The 17,474-nt window shown below is 42.7% G+C and overlaps 1 protein-coding gene across 1 annotated transcript in view; it reads right to left on the bottom strand.

Moving 5' to 3' along the window:
* GCLC (glutamate-cysteine ligase catalytic subunit) overlaps positions 1–16,247 on the bottom strand; it is a 54,970-nt gene extending 38,723 nt beyond the window's left edge. Inside the window, exons 1-2 of the mRNA XM_039531859.1 lie at positions 16,098–16,247; positions 1,720–1,832 (exon numbers count right to left, since the gene is read on the bottom strand). Coding sequence (XP_039387793.1) covers positions 1,720–1,832; positions 16,098–16,247 — 263 coding nt within the window. The remainder of the gene's footprint in view (positions 1–1,719; positions 1,833–16,097) is intronic.
* Positions 16,248–17,474: the final 1,227 nt, after the last annotated feature.

Genomic DNA, 17,474 nt, shown 5'->3' with positions numbered 1-17,474 from the left:
GACCCCATCTGTGCTGAGCACGTTCCATACCAGGAATGCAGCAGCTGAACAGGACTTTCCGTGCAATTGCGTCTTCTGGTTCATATGGTGCTGGGCACAGAACTAAGAGCAGGGAGAGACTCTCCTGTGCTTTCTAGGATCCCTCTGCTGACATCCAGGCAGGGAGGAAGACACCTGACTAGAAAGCAGAAGGGTAGCGAATTGTGGGGCACGGGTGGGGCCAGGTTGTGGTGCAAGGTCTCTGTAACTACTAGAAAACATTTCCCTCCAGAACCCAGAGATAGTGCATTCCCCTCTCAAAGCTTACTCTTGCTACCAGTTACTCTCTTAGCTCAAGTGGTAAAGGTCTGGGCTCTGACTCTAAAAGTCCAACCCCTCTGAAGACCCATACAGGAGGATCAATGTAGTTTAAACATAGAATTTGTCTCCGCTTTTTTTTTTAAATAAGGAAATTGCATTAAAAAAACCCTGTATTAACCTATATTAAAAGAACAATAAGCTTGCAAAGTCAAGCACTCAAAAAAGTAAGGAAAAGTCAGAATTAAGGTTGCACATGTAGCCCTAATTCGAGTCCAACCCTAGGACCTCTGCCTCTTTCAGTGAACAGTCATTTAATATTCTTTTTTATTCTCAATCAGCATGAGGCTCCAGGCCTAATTTAATATATACCATACATATACTGCGCTGAATACAAAATTATTCATTTCCTCCTGGGCATTTCTCTTGTGCTCTTACAGTATCTGAATGCTTCAAACATTTGTCTTCACAATACCATTGTGAGATTAGGTGTTATCTTCATATTACAGATGGGGAACAGAGATTGCCCAAAAAAAGCCAAAATTGTCAAGTGTCAACTAAACTTTAGGTGCCCAACTTGAAACACCTAAGGCCTGATTTTTCAGAGAACTCAGCATTTTTATAGCACTTTTTATATTGAAAACACAAGTCCCATTCTGGAAAATTGCAACTGAGTTGTCAGCCATAGGATCTCAAGTTGGGCACTGAGAAAACAGGGAACATGCACTTAAGGACATGTCTACATGGCAAAAAAACCAAACCTATACCTGTGGCAGGGAGTCTCAGAGCCGAGGTCTACAGATTCAGACTTGGGCTCACGAGGATCACACTATGGAGCTAAAAAAGGCTGGGAAGATGTTTGGACTCAGGCTGAAACCCACTCTGTCCCCAGGCTTCAGAGCGCAAGCCTCAATGTCTAAATGGCTTTTTAGTGCTATAGCATAAGATGAAGTTTGTAGACCAAGGCTTTGAGATGCACTGCCAGAGGGTTGGGTTGTTTTTATTTGTTTTGGTTTTTTTCCCCATTTTAGGCATACGCCAAAATGTTCAGTTGGCCAGAAAAGGCTGCCCAGCATCACATAGAAACTCCATGGCTGAGGCAGGGACAGAATCCAATTCTCCAGGGTAACATTCAATGGTGAGACCTCCTTTTTTTTTTTTTTTTTTTTAAATTCCTGCAATTCCCTGCCCAATTCACTACACATCTTCCAACTTGTGCAACAAATACTAAGGCAGGAGTCCTACAGACAATAACCTCCTTCATCACGTAAACCTGATTCCTGCCCAGACCACCACCCATCCTGTGTACTAAATAAGGCAGACGTCCTGTGGGAGAAAAAACAACAATCATATGTGATCATGTAATTAAAGATTGTACAATAGTGCATTTGCACAAGGAGATAAAAAGAAACTGCTACTTACTTGGGATTTACTCTTTCCCCCTTCTCTTGCAGTGTATGAAGAACTTCTTCTCCAGTTAGTGACAAACGTACTTTCTTATGTTCATGATCAAAAGCTACCAACATATATTCCACCTATTGTAAATAATGAATGAGAAAACACGTTAGCATTTAGGAACATTTTTAAAAGTGTTAAAACAGTAGGGAAAGTTATACACAAACTGATAAGAGCCCCTGGAATAGACAGTTTCTTTGTATAGCAAGTATCATGAAATTGTAAATCCATTTAAATATTAAAATAAAAGAGACTGTTAAATGCATTGTACTCCTCTACCCTGATATAACGCGACCGGATATAACACGTATTCGGATAGAATGCGGTAAAGCAGCGCTCGGGGGGGGGGGGGCACGGCGCAGGGCTGCGCACTCCCGTGGATCAAAGCAAGTTCAATATAATGCAGTAAGATTTTTTGGCTCCCAAGGACAGTGTTATATTGGGGTAGAGGTGTATGTTTATTATATGAAGGGAAAAATTAAATTGCTAACTGTCAAATATTACTAACCTGGTTTCCATTTAATATCCAGCTGGATTTGTTGAAAGTTCAGCTATATAGTTCTGGATATCAAATTTGATGAGTTATTGGCAAAAAGTAGTTGCACTATGGATTTATTGTGCAGAGCATGTTAACGATATAAGCGAGTAGGTCTGAGTTAATTCATTGTTTTAAAATTTTCTTCTTTCAAAACAGGAGATGCAAACTATTGAAGACTGCTCAAAACAAAGCAGTTATTTTTATCCTTCACGTTTTTAAATGAGTTTCAACAGATCCCAACTAACATCAAAAAGACACTATATCATAGGTTCACATGAACAGCTAACAGAAATTCTACACCCATGACACAGCCAGGGTCTAGAAACAAACAGAGCTGATATTTAACTAGTTTTCAATACCTATATAATTTTTCATCATTCACTACCACTTCAGCTGATTTACAACCAGTCAAGAGCACCTTTAATTTTGTCCTCTTGTTTGTTCTGTAATGAAAAAATGCTGGTGGATACAGAAAAGTTATTTTCCTTCTCCCCCTTATTGCCTAATTCAGGAATCTGGGTGTGAGAGCCTCCACAAACTAAAAAGCAATTATCAGCAACACTATCTGATTTGGAGTTTAGATGCCAAGCCATTTGGAGATGAGAGCTAACACGGAGTACCTTCTTTCCCCTTCACAGAGCCTAATCACTATTCAGCACAGCACTGTCACAATTAACAGTTGTATGTGCATTTGTGGTCCTAGCTGCAGGGAGAGTGCAACTTGTCAATTTGATTTAACTAAACCATCTGCTGCCAGTTCTTTTACAAAGACATCCCAATGCTCACAAAAAAAATCAGTATCTGGATGAAGAACTGGCTCAAACCAAACCCAGCCAAGCTTTAAGTGAAGTTGGTTCAAAAACTAGCTAGGTCACTGTCCTGCTTCAGATCTAAGGTACCTACCCCCCATTCAAAGTGAGGAGAAGCCTTGAGCTCATGGTAGATCACCAATCCTAGATGACTGGCAACTATAATATGGAGAAATATCTTCTTTCATCTTCAGCCTGTCAGACTTTATCCCCTCCTCTTGGATGGGTCGGGCTGACAATCTACACATTAGCCATCTCCTTCTAGATTACTGGAATTATCTGCACCTGGGGGTAGAGGCAGAACCAATCCAGAGGATCCAGCTTGTTTAGAATGCAGTAGCTCATCTTAGCACGATCGACAGCTGTGAGAACATGACCTCCGTGCTCCAATCTCACCACTGGTTATTAGTCTTGTGTGACCAAAACCTTGAAAAATGGTTTTAAGGCCATCAACCAGCTACCTCACTGACCCTCATCTCCACTTATAAATCTCTAGGACAGCTGCATTCCAAGACAATGCAGCTAACAAGCATTAGGATGAAAAGCATGAGAGCCAGAGAAAGCATTCTTAGCAGAGAGGGGGCTGATCGTTGAATAAGTTGTCAGAGATTTCTTTACATTTAACATGGGGAGGGGGGGAAATGTAACATCCGTAGAAAAAGCTCTGAGGGGCCTGAGAATTGGACTTACGATAATTAATCAGCATTAATACTAATATACAAATATTAATTCCATCAGTCTTATATAATCAAACCTTATCTCAGAGAGCACACAGTGGAAAAAAAAGACTTATCAAACAGAGGGCTTTGTGCATGCATGGAGTGTCACCAAGTTCAGACCATTTTGGATTGAGGACAGTTCAAGAGCCACTGCTGACCTCACAGTAGTGATGGCACAGAACAGGGAGAAAGGTGATCTTAGGTAGGCAAGACCCAGGCCACTTCAGCCTTCTAGGTAATGAAAACCATCTTAAACCTCTACCCAGAGGACAGCTGATAGCCATGCAGAATCTGGAGCAACTCCCAGCAAGATGCCCTGCTCATTAAGTGAGCTGCGGGCATTCTTCACCAGTTTAATTCTCCAAATAATTGTAAGGTGTAGTTCCATGTGCAGTGCATTGCAAGTCAACTCTTGAGATGACTCCCCCAAGCCTTTGCATTGCTTCTGACAGGTGCAGGAAATACAGTTCTGTATTGTAATTTAAATTAATTACACAAACTTCTGTATTAATAAGCCTAGTAAGGAATTTATTTGTCAAAAAATTTAAAAAAAAAATTACCAGAATCTTTCTTTTGGTCTGTATTGTATCCTTGCTGAGAGAGATTCTGAAATAAATTACCAAAATAACTGTAACTGGCATGATTATAGTGCGTTTTGACAAATAAAATATGCAGTTTTGAAATACTGTGTGCAGAATTTTAAATTTTTTGGCACAGAATTCCCCCAGGAGTATAATGTGCCTTTAATGGTAGATTTTGCATCTGGAATCCTCCCCTCTCGCACCATCCCAGAACCCAGGCACCAGTCAGAGCTCAAACATCTACACTGCAATTTTACAGCCCCACAATCCAAGTCCAAGTCAGCTGATGTAGGCCAGCTGTGGGCACTTTACTGCAATGTAGACATATCCTCTGGGATTAAGTGAAGAGGGAGCAAAATGACACTGGAAGCAGAGCATTAATAGCTTTTCCACCTTTAGTTATTCAAACTCCATAGAGTAAGAACAGAAGATTTTATTGGCACAAGACAGATGGTATCCATGCTTATGAGAGTCCAGAGGAGCACTATTTTTTGTAGAACATCTCAAATTTTAAAGCAGTGTTCTTATGCATAGCTTTGGTCTAATGGAATAAAGACTTGTAGTTCAGTAAAACATATTAATTTAAATGAATAAAGCCAGGGAATTAATATGAACTTCTATATGCCAAGTACTGAACCCAAAGAAAAAAGCATGACAAGGGTTTTATACAGACCCCACTTTAGCTCACAAATAAAAGATGAGATAGAAAATATGTTGGTATTATGTTCACGCCACTGCAAACAGAATTCAAGTGACAATGCGGGTGGTGGTGGTGGAGCTCATGTTTTAGATAGCAAACGCTTACAGCTTAGTCTGTTTGTTTATTCCCCTCCCTCTATTTACATCAGGACAGGATATTTTGATCTTTTGCACGTGGTGTTACATGACTAGAGGATGTCCTCTGAAGCACGTACCACAAACCAGGAAGCAGGGTTATTGAAATCTAACCCTAGAGATTATAGTCATTTGTATACAGCTAAAGAAAAAATGTGGAACATTAAAGAATAAAGAACTCCTTTCTTTGATCATTGTACCACATAACACAGAGGGGTGTAATACTGTAAAAAGAGAACATAAATAGTCACATTTACAATATAAATCTAACATCAAAGGCCTTACTTATGAATTGTATTGGGTTTAAACTGAAAAGCTATGTCTTTTGTGCAATTTTAGACATTCGTTTGTACAACTGTGTTTTCTACTCCACATAGGTTTAGTTTGTTCATGGACCAATAAAGAAACATTAGTCAAAGCCAGAATAACAACTCTGTTTCCTTTTTAAATAAAGTCTTGTTTGATATCGAATTTGAATTTTACAGAAAGAAGGAAGTTTAGAGCAGTAATCAGAATGGTCCTCTACCACAGGAGCTCCAAATATGGGATGATCAAAGCTACTATTAAAGTCTCCGAGCAGGGCTTGAAAAATCCATTCACCACTTGGTGAGAGAACCTACATCAATTTCTGACAAATTTTAGCTCTCATTGAAAAAAGTTCTAGCCTTTATGCGTTACAAAAATAACCTTCCAGAAGTGAACCATTATAAACCAATCTCCTGCTGAAGCTCTTATCTGTGACAAGCAGCAGCACTAAGAAATTAACAAAGCTCTCATCAATTTCACTGTCATTCACTACTCACAGTAGTGAAAAAATCAGGAATAATAGTTTTCTAAAGCAGCAACATAAAATCAGGAGCAAAAGCAAGCACTGGGGAGAACCCAAAATAGGAAGGATAAGAACAGCGTAGAGTAATGGAACCCCTCCCCCCTCCTAGAAGCTAAGAGGCTCTGGATGGGAGAAGAGGTAGGAAGCCCTTTCTCTCTTCCATTACTTGGGTGGATACTAGGGTGGCGGGAGGGGAGAGAAGCAGAGTATCAAATTTATCATATGCCTCCTAACCAGAGGAGGATATGAGAGACTGAACCCTCTTCCATCCCTCAAGTAGGATTCAAGAGTGGCGCCTTATCCTCCCCTGATACTGGAGGGCTGGGCTTCTGATCAAGACGTTGCCATGGACTTTACCAGTGTCCCCAGCTCAATTCTTGTCTTTCATATCTTCCTCAACCTAATAGGTCACGTCTTCTGTATATCAGGTGTCTAGTAAATATTTCAAATCTGGCCTTTCTGCCAGTTTAGAGCTCAGCAATCTATACCAGCCGGAAACACTGCAGTAGTACTGACTGCAGAAATACAGCAGAGGTCAGCAACCCCAAAGTGTCATATTTACAGTGGCAAGATCCATTATTTCCATTTGAAGTATTCCTTCGATGTATATCTATGGTGCTATAGTGTCTTACAAAAAATATATCTATATCTACAAACACAGAGTACCACCCCCCAAGCAGCTCACAGTCTAAGGCCATGTCTACACTGCCACATGTCAGCAAAACGTATGTCGCTCAGGGGGGTGAAAACACTCTCTCCCTCCCCGGCCTGAGCAACGTAAGTTTCACTGGTGTAAATGTAGTGGGTAGAGCTCTCTTGTGTTGACATAGAGCGGCTATATGAGATCTTTTATAGTGGCGTAGCTGCATTGGTACAGCTGTGATGCTGTAAGTGTAGTGTAGACATAGCCTAAGACAAGACCCACAGAGGAAATGAAGGGGAAGGTGGAGGCAGAGGTTAGGTGATCACAGGGACATTGGAGAGGTTAATACGTACTATGTACACATCTTGAGGGTTGAGGCTTTTAAAAAAAATATGTAAATTAGCTTAAGCTCTCCCCTGAAGAGGGTTTTGATAAGGATAGTAAAAAACAGGAAAGGGGTGACATGCCTGAAGGTCACACTAAGGCAGAGGGGCACAGAAACACCACAAGGCAAGTTTGTCTAGATTAAGATTTAAGGTGTAACACTAGCATGCATTAGCTAACACATTTCTAAAAATCTAGTGTAGACTCTAGGCTTTTCAAACTGTCAGCTAACGTGTGTTAGCACCTTTAAATCCTGACCTAGAAAAGACCAACATGATCAATACAGCAGATGCAGTTATACAAATGTTAGGGACATGCTAAATCTTCTGTTTGTATTGGAATAATGCCATTGTCCTACTTTTTGTATTTAGTCAAATTGTGCTCGGAGAAAAAGCATGAACAAGCAGTCATGTGGCAATTAACCTAATCATTCATGAGTGCTGCTTTTCTCATATGGCACACAGGCAAGTAACGATTAAGACAGCTACCATTCAAGCACCATTCAAATACAGCCACCATTCAAATGCAGCCAGTCATGCTGTATTTGGCAGGGGGCCAAACTGTGAAATTTTGCATGAAGGATAAGAGTTTTAAAAAATACAGCCTGTTTTCAGAATTTTACTGTCTGGAAGGATAATCTGCAGAAGCTTAAAAGAACTGACATGAACCAACATTTAAATTTTGTAAAAACAAGCTTTTACAAAACTTAAAGACCAATACAAGTGTTTCTACAAACTTAAGATGCCAAGGAAATGATTTAAAACAGCATTCTTCTGCAGCATATGAAACCAATGCATGGCAGCAGTAAGTAGAACCTGAGAATGAAAGTCAGTTCATTCATCGCCATTCTCCACACTGAGAGAAATACACAAAACATAAACAAAGTGCATAAACAGTGATAGAAGTGAGCATTTTAAAAATGCAATATGTTTAATAGCATTAGTAACATAGGTTAAAAAAAAAGATGTATTTTAGGTGACTGTATCTTCACCTAGCTGAAGTTTTAAAGATTTACATATAGATAACTAGCAACACAGGCAATGCTGTAACCTGATCAGACAGCAGTTGATATATTCATGTACTCAGTCAGCTAGTTACCAGATGCTTCAGAGGAAAGTTAAAGACAATCTACAGGGGACCATTATGGAATAACCTACTCATATGATTAGGTTTTTTCCTATCCCCCTCAGAGGTTGGCTAGGGACCCGAAGCATGAAGCTTTCTACTTTTTAAAAACCTTACTATTCTAATTCTGGCTATCCTTGTCAGTCATGAAAGCTTTAAAGACTTTTTTCAATTCCATTAAGTTCTTGACCTCAAAGATACTATGTGACAATGGGTTGCGCAGGATAATTGTGTTGTACAAATAAAATAAAGAAAGAAAATAAAAATATGTTTGCAGCTTTTCAATTTCATTGACTTATTCTTGCACGATGAGAGGGTTAAATATACAATTTACTTTCTCTGCACATCCTTTATTTTTTGGGGGGGTAGGGGGGAGAGGAGTTTGGTCTTCTCTCTAAATTCTTTTCAACTTTTCTTCTTATGGAAGTTTTTCCTTTATTCATTTTTACTGTCAAGTCTTCAAACCCCTTCCTTTCTCCTCATATGGAAGCTGATCCATACCCCTAATCATTTTTGTTGCCCTTTCCTGTACTTTTTCCAATACATACATATGTATATATACACATATATATGTATACACACACAAATGAGATGGGGCAACTACATCTGCACAACAGTATTCAAGATGTGGGTGTAAGATTTATATAAAGGCAATATTATATTTTTTATCTTGTATATCTATCCCTTTCCTAATGATTCCAAACACTGTTAGCTTTTTTGACTGCCGCTGCACCTTGAGTGGATGTTTTCAGAGAACCAACAACCAGGGCTCCAAGATCTCTTTCTTGAGTGGCAACAGTTAATAGAGACTCCATTTTATATGTATATGTTTTCTAATGTGCACTACTTTGCATTCATCAACATTGAATTTATTCTACCATTTTGTTGCCCAGTCTCCCAGTTTTGTAGGAACCCTTTGTACCTCTTCGCCATCTGCTTTGGACTTAACTATCTTGACTAGTTTTGTATCATCTGCAAAATTTTGCCACCTCACTGTTCAGTATATTCATAAATGATCTGGAAAAAAGGGTGAACAGTACTGCTTCTGGTACGGATCCATGGGGAACACCACTATTTACCTTTCTCCATTCTGAAAATTGACCATTTATTCCTCCCCTTTGTTTCCTGCCTTTTAACCAGTTACTGATCCATGAGAGGACCTTCTCTCTTATCCCATGACAGCTTACTCTGCTTAAGAGCCTTTGGTGACAGACCTTGTGAAAGGCTTTCTGAAAATCTAAGTGCACTATACCCACTGGATCACCCTGTGACACTGTACCCCATATTCTTCACAGTGATCATCATTTTATATATGATAATGGCAAAATTATGATGCATTTTAGGCAAGATGGGTCATGTGAGATGTCATTTGAAAAGTTATGATTTGCTGAATATATCTGTATGCATGGATCATTTTTGTACCTGAAGTTATTAATATTAACTATGTATCTGTATTTCAAATGTAGTTACACCTAGGTAATGCCCCCTAGACAATCAGTCTATATATAGTTGGTGGGGAAGGGCCTATTCAGGGCAATGAGCCATTAGGAAAAAACAATAAGCCTTAGGAGAGGCTTATCTCCCACCTGGTGAGCCTTCCTGTGAACACTCCAAACAGCCTGAAAGTAATGGCTGTTATGACTCTACAAGGACATGTGACCAGGCCACATGATTCTTGACTCCATCTTGGGATGTCAGTAATTTTCCACAGATTGGTCTGGGAACCAAGCTTTGGAACAAAGGTTCCCGCCCTATACAAGAGCTACATAAAGCAGGGAGTGACATCATCTGTAATTCTTCACTCCCTACACAAGAAGACTCCTGGAAACACCTGATTAAGGGACTGGACTGGGGGAAGAGTGCTGAGCCCAAGCTAAAGGGATTTCTAGCCTGTGAATGAAATACCTGGGGATTCCAAGCTGTAAAGCAAGTGCAGCTTGCCCCTTAAGAATCTGCAGCCTGCTTGTATCATCTCTCAGGATGAGAATTTGCTAATTCATATCCAATCTATTTAGTATATTAAGCTTAGGTTGCATTTATTTGCTAGGTAAGCTGCTTTTATCTGTTTGCTATCACTTAAAAGCTATCTTTTATAGTTAATAAACTTGTTTTTGTTTTAGCTAAACCAGCGAGTTAGAGTGAAGTATATGGGAATCATAGCTCAATGGGCAAAGACTGTTGCATATTCCTCTCCACACTAAGGGAGGGGGCGAACTTTATCAGCTTACGCTGTACAGTTCCCTGTGCAGCGCCAGATGGTATAATTTTGGGTTTATACTCCAGAGGGGATGCGTGCCTTGGGAGCTGGGAGTTACCATACCTGTAGCCTTCCTATTCAGGGGCTGGTCAGAAAGCCTGCATGTGACTGCAGCTGGGTACGTCCCTACCTGTATGAATGCTGGTGAAAGTGCAGGCTGGAGGGTTTTGCAGCTTGTCACAGCAGTACTGTCTGAGAGGGAACCCAGGCTAGTGGGTCAGGTGGCTCAGAGTTACCCCAGTTCCAGGTAGCACCCCGGGGGAAATCCATCACATAACATTGTCCACATGCTTGTTGACCCCTCAAAGAAGTCTAGTAGATTGGTGAGGCATGATTTCCTTTTACAAAAAACATGTTGACTCTTCCCCAATAAATCATTTTCATCAATGTGTCTGATAGATATAGATGAAGCTGATGGAACAATGTAGGAAAAAAAGAAAGGGTTAAGATGATGAAATACAATGTAGGAAAATATACACCATGAAGAAGAGAGAGGGGGTCAGGAAGAAACAAGGTGTACAAGAAAACCAGCTCTTAAAAAGAGCTGACTGAACATTAAAATTAAATACAATGCAAAGAGTACACAACTGTTTTATTATTCATTTAAATTTTAAGGAGTGTGGTGGCACAGATTCTTCACTGTGGCTAATATACTTAGCTGCCAGGCAAGTTTTCAAGACGTCCAAATTCAAACATCTTTTCTTTAAAAGGAAAATGACCCTGTGAAAACTGAATCCACTTCATTATATTCTATACCTAAAAACTGACAGTGGCACGACTTGTATCCAATAGAAGGGTCATTGTGTCTAATTTCAAGAAACAAGCAAGGACAGAATAGAAATTGCAAGTCAGATTGCCATTTTATTCACATTCTTGCGCATAAATCATTATTGTTTTCTGCAGCTTTCATTTTGACCAAAAACATTACCCCCTTTGCAACTTTAATACACACACTGGTGCATCTCCTTCCTGTTCTGGTGCTGCTTCTTACTCCCTTTCCCCATCTCTCTTCTAATCACTCTTTTGCTCACACCATTCACTCCAGGTCTGGCATGGCACAAGGTCTGAAAAACATCAATCATCTTGTTCTGTCTTACAGCAAAGTGGACTGCAGAGACAAACTTAAATAAAATATATGCAGTGGGGTTTCACTTTGTATACCCAAGTGCATGCACAGCACAAAGCAATGGAACTGAGTCTAGTGGCCATGAACCCAGCCATTTCACTCTTCAGAATCCAACATAGGCTGCAAAGTTAAACTTCATATGTGTGCTTTGAGTTGCAGACAGAAAGATGAACTGGAATAGAATGAGAGACTGATAAAGCACTACAGTGTACAGATACCTTTTCAGGAGGGTAACTGGAGAAGCCAGAATATGGTCTACCAGCGTAGTGTCTGTCTTTGCTGCTGTGAGGGTTCAGTTGTTGGAGCAGGGGTTTTTTTTGGTTTTTTTTTTTTTTTTGGGGGGGGGGGGGGAGAAAGAGAGGGAAGCTGCCTGGCAAAAATCATGACTGAGTATCATCTTAGCCTCTCCCAAGATAATAGATTACCAGCTCAAAAGGTCACACAGAGCCAATGCTTTCCATCTTTCAAACTTGCTACTGAAAGGTGGGCAGGAACACTGTGGAATTACACTGGGAGGGATATAGCACTACATTAGCTATGCTTAGCTTTGTTCACAACAAGTGGATCACAATGGTGGTGTGAATGCTGTTTTATGTCCAGATACCTTCTGCCTGATGTTCAGAGGTGTAAAACACTTGCATCTCCAACTGAAGTCAGGGGAGCCACTGGTGCTTAACACTTTTGTAAGCCAAGTGCATAGTGTGCTACAGGTATGCTATGTTATGACAAAATGACAATGTTCTAGAAGGGACAAGATGTTGCACAGCTCTACAACCCCAGGCTACAGGTTTCTCTCCACATTCACAAGCAAACACAGTGACTCCACTTTGTGAAAATGGATTTTGGAGATGAAGGGAGAAGGCATCTTTTAAATATTTCTATCTGCCTGTGGACAAGAACAGATAGGATCTGCAGGTAATGACCTCACTGTTCCAGACACAGAGCTGGGCAGGCAAGTATATCTTTGATAGTATTTTTTTATTTTTTATTTTTAAAGGAAAAGAGAAAGGAAGAAAGGAAGAAAGCTATTACTCAACTGTATCTCAGAAATGTATTTTATAACATCAGTTTTATTACAGCAGCCCTGACTGTATCACTACAGTTAAGTGACAGTTGTCATCGCCATTATTAATTCCTATCTTTAAGGGTTTATAGCCAAGGCAATAAAAACATTTTTCAAGCTATAATTTGGTATACTGGGTCCAAGTCCACAGCACTCTCTTTTGTTAAGTTTAAAACAGGGTTAATTCTTCTGAGTTCAACATAAGATGGCACAAAGCTTTCCACAATCCTGGCTATTTGATCAGAGAAATCTAAAAATCAAATTTCTTTTTCAACTAGTCAGTGTCTAATACAAATGAACTGTTTTACAAGCTGAAAAAAAATATGAAAGCAAAATAAGTTACTGTTCTGTGTGCGCACAGAACCATAAATTCAAATCACAAATTTCACCAGCTAATGTTTGACAGATTCCAATACCTTCTTGAGCCCTTAAGACCCAGCTTACAATATGTCAAGACAGAGCTATCTTAACATACATTGATTGATACTACTCTGACAAGTAAAATAGTAGGTGTCAATGCATTATGTAGCAATGGTAAACAAATAACAGCAATGAAATAATGAATAATCTTTTCTGATTGAGTTGAGATAACTCCTGCTTGCTCTATAAAAACATTTTTAAAGGAGTCGCAGGTATTAACCTGCTCTCTGAAAGGCACAACATAATACAGTACACAAATCTATATTACTACATCTGGGGCAACAGGTCAGTACAACCAGAAAGAGGGAAAGTTTGTTGCCTATAATTCTGCTTCCCTGAAGGCCTACAGGCTTCTCGGGCCTACATTTTAGCTCTTTAGCATTAAGTTGGTAGAACTCCCCTAGATCTTAAGATTTTGACCCTTGAGAACATCAGCAGCCAAGAAGAGGGCAAGCCATTCCCGCTACTGGACATCATGCATTGCATCTACCAAGTATTAAAGTTGCCCTCAGATAGCTCCAGTCAGTTCTTCTGATGGTAGAGGAAACTAAGTCTTAAATTAGCTTTTCTTTCTGGCAAAGAAAAAAAAGGAAAAACAAAAACAAAGATGTACTAGAAAACCTAAAAAAAATTAACTTTCATACTAAAAAGGCGTGAGTTCTGCTCTGCCACTCCTTAATCCTGAGACTGCTCATAGACAGTTGCATCCGAAGAAGTGGGCTGTAGCCCACGAAAGCTTATGCTCAAATAAATTTGTTAGTCTCTAAGGTGCCACAAGTACTCCTGTTCTTTTTGCAGAAACAGACTAACATGGCTGCTACTGTGAAACATGGACAGTCTGTTCACAGTAGTGCTCTCTTTCCAGGCCAGATCTGGCAGCTTGTGTCTGGTCATCAGAGAAAGAACATTAAGAAGGGCTACAACCAAGAGCAGAGAAAAAGAGAGACCTACATTCCCTCAGCAGAGAGGGGAGTCTCTTTGCCCAGATATCTTCAAGGGGCTCAAGAGCTCACTCCCATGCTTGCAGAACTTCCCAAACAGAAGGCACAATCAAAAGCCCTCCTGGATTGTTTAAAACATGGTGGCCCAAGAGTGCACTTGCCCCATGACCACCTTTTTGGATACAAGGTCTCTGACAACTGCCAGTGTGTACAAGGCTGCCCTAATCTCCAGAGCATTTATAAGCCTTTAAAAACTAAATTCTTTCGTAATAGAGCCCTTCCCAGGATGGATTATACCCATGGTTACTGTGCTTTGGACGGGAAGTGTTTGAAAACCTATTCCTAATAGCAGACTGGATTTCTCTGGTTTGACAGTGATCTAGGAACAAAGCTTGAAGTGCAACGCAAGTGTCCCTTGTCTATCTTGCTTCCACTGGGATGTCCAGGTCTCCTGGGGTTACCTCTTATGGAGATGTACTACTCAATAACTATAGATAATGAAACCAAATATTTGTATTATGGTTCAAGCTGTGACCTGCTACCTCTTTTTGACAGAATGGTGGCATCCTAGATCCCATTGTGGGGCAGGGAAGCCTTGACTTAAGTAATAAGAGTTAAGTTAGTCTGTGCAGGAGATAGAAATTTCTCAAAGGCTGGTCCAAGGCTGTGGAATTAACTCCTCCAGGAACTAAAAACTATCACAAACCTCACCATCTTCCACTCCAAGTACAAGGAGCACTTCTTTGACTTTATAAATACATAGAAGCAGGTGTATTTAGAACAAAAAAACCTACCAAAACACTTCATGGCACATGGGTGGGGATGTGAGAATAAACATCACCTTGCTTAATGAATGACTGGAAGATGCTCATAGTATCTGAGCACGAGTGTGGTTTAAGTACCGGAGTACAAACCAGATGATAGAATAGAACCTATACAGCATCTAACAGTGTCTGCAGGGGCAAATTGGGGTGGTTTACCATGAATCATATGGTAGGGAGAATGACACTCACTCTACCTCTGCCACTAGTGCACTCAAGACTAAAACAGGGGTCAGCAACCTTTCAGAAGTGGTGTGCCGAGTCTTCATTTATTCACTCTGATTTAAGGTTTTGCGTGCCAGTCACACATTTTAACATTTTTAGAAGATCTCTTATCATAAGTCTATAATATATAACTAAACTATTGTTGTAAGTAAATAAGGTTTTTAAAATGTTTAAGAAGCTTCATTTAAAATTAAATTAAAATGCAGAGCCCCCCGGACCAGTGGCCAGGACTTGGGCAGTGTGAGTGCCACTGAAAATCAGCTAGCGTACCGCCTTTGGCACGTGTGCCATAGGTTGCCTACCCCTGCTTTAAAAGAAATCTTGAAGAGTGGTGGCGTTCCATCAATCTCACGCTCAGGAGCTAAGACCCAAAGGAAGAATTCTGAACACATGGTCTCCAGGAACCTAACGCTGAAGTTAAACTCCTAGGCACTGACCAACCCCTCCCCTTACAATTATCCACTCCTGACAATTAAGTCAGAGGCTTAATATGAGTTTAGTTTTTAAGACTCGTTTTTTAAAGCCGAACGGGCTTGGGCTCAACAAACACAACATTTTTTTGCTTTAAAAAAAGCAACCCACAGCAGTTGCTGTGAGGTAGCAGCGCCCCAAGTACCGCACGTCTAGAGATGCCCCGGGAAAACGTTTAAACATCACTCTGGCCCGGAGCGCACACGGCAGGGGGAGGCTGGTAAAACAGCGATGGAGAGTTACCGCCCTCCCGCCCCACACTAGCCCCGAGCTGCTCCGCACCCCCGCCTCCCGCTCCCGGCCGGCAGCCCCGGGGCTGGAGCTCCGAAGCCGCCCCCACCCCAGGCAGCGAAGCATCACACACGAGGAACAGGCAGCGAAATCAAAGGCGCCGGGCGTGCGGCGATCACTGCCGGCCGGCCCGCAGGCACCAGGGGCAGCAACCTGCCCCCCCGCCCGCCGGGTCCCTACCCGCCCTGCCCCCAGGGGGCGAGCCGCTCCCGGCCGGAGCCCTCACGGCGCTCGGGAAGGCAGCTGACCCCTCGCCGCCACCGCTCACCTCGTCCCCCCATTTGAGAACGTCCTTTTGGCGCTCGGCCACGGCGCGGTAGATGTGCAGGAACTGAAGGATGCCGTGTCTGCGCACGTGCTCCGCGTGCCGCTGCGTCTCCTCCCAGCTCAGCGGGGAGCCCTGCGACAGCAGCCCCATGCCGAGGCCTCCGCGGCCGAGCCGGGCCGGGCAGCGCGGCGCGGCCGGCCCCGGGCTCTCGGAACAGCGGGAGCGGCAGGTGCCCCCGGGGAGATGGACGCGGCGGCTCGGGCGCAGTGCGCGGAAGCGGCGGCAGGAGCCTTGTCCCGGCGTAGCACGTGACGGGGGCGGGCAGCGGCGGCGGCTCGCGTCAGGCCGTGACTCAGCACTTTCCGCCGGGCCGGCCCCGCGCCCCGCCCCTGGGCCGCCCGTCAGCCCGCGGGGAGGGCCCGGGCGGGGCTCGCCGGACACCTACCGCCCCCGGGCTGAGGGGACGCGAGGCCCCGCCACTTCCCGCTCCAGGCTGGAGGCGGGGCCCGGCCGCCCGGGAACTTCCTGCGCCCCCGCCTCGCAGCCCTGCAGGTGGGGGACGCCCTTGCCAGGAAAGGGCGGCTCTGAAGTCCGCCTGCTCCGGCGGATTGCCCGGGAGCCCGCTGGGCTCGGGCGTCCCCATCTGCGGTCACTGGGGCAAGGGGTTTCCGAAGTAGCGTCTCTTCCCTCGGGAAAAACGGGTTTCTTAAGCGTCACAGATTGTACCAGCGGGCTCCGATCGTCCACTCCCCGCACTGATCTTAATCACTTGCTAGTGATCCCAGCTAGTGTATGGCACCCGCGAGCCCTCAGGGGCAGGAATACTATTAAAATAGAATTAAATAAAGAGACTCCCTGAGCTAGCACGTGCTAAAGGATCACATGTGACATGGATTACAGCGGTGCTACCCAGTGGTTCAGGAGCCGAATTAGGGGTCATTACCCAAAAGAGCCACAAGTAGTGTGAATTCATTGTTTCATCTACTCTATGGTACCACCAGTCCCGGCTCCAGGCACCAGCGCAGCCAGGGCGGCTAATGGAAAGGGGTGGCATGTCCGGCAATTCGGCGGCGGGTCCCTCCATCCCTCTCAGGGAAGGACCTGCCGCTGAAGAATGAAGCGGCGGTAGAGCTGCTGCCAAAGTACCACCGATCACAGCACTTTTTTTTTTTTTGGCCACTTGGGGTGGCAAAAAAGCTGGAGCCAGCCCTGGGTACTACTCCTGGTTAAACAGTACGAGGGGAAATATTTAGTTTGTTTATACATACAATTCTCAGAGCAAATACTTAATAACTTTGTACACTGATAGCTTAATTGGTTAGTAACAGTCAAAGCTTCCTCTTTGGTTCATAGCTTAGGTTGGTTAATATGAAATCA

Source organism: Mauremys reevesii, linkage group 3, assembly GCF_016161935.1.
Source record: "Mauremys reevesii isolate NIE-2019 linkage group 3, ASM1616193v1, whole genome shotgun sequence".
In the NCBI taxonomy this organism is placed as follows: domain Eukaryota; kingdom Metazoa; phylum Chordata; order Testudines; family Geoemydidae; genus Mauremys; species Mauremys reevesii.
Note: the sequence above shows the minus strand (reverse complement) of the source record. Positions and strands in the feature narration are given on the sequence as shown.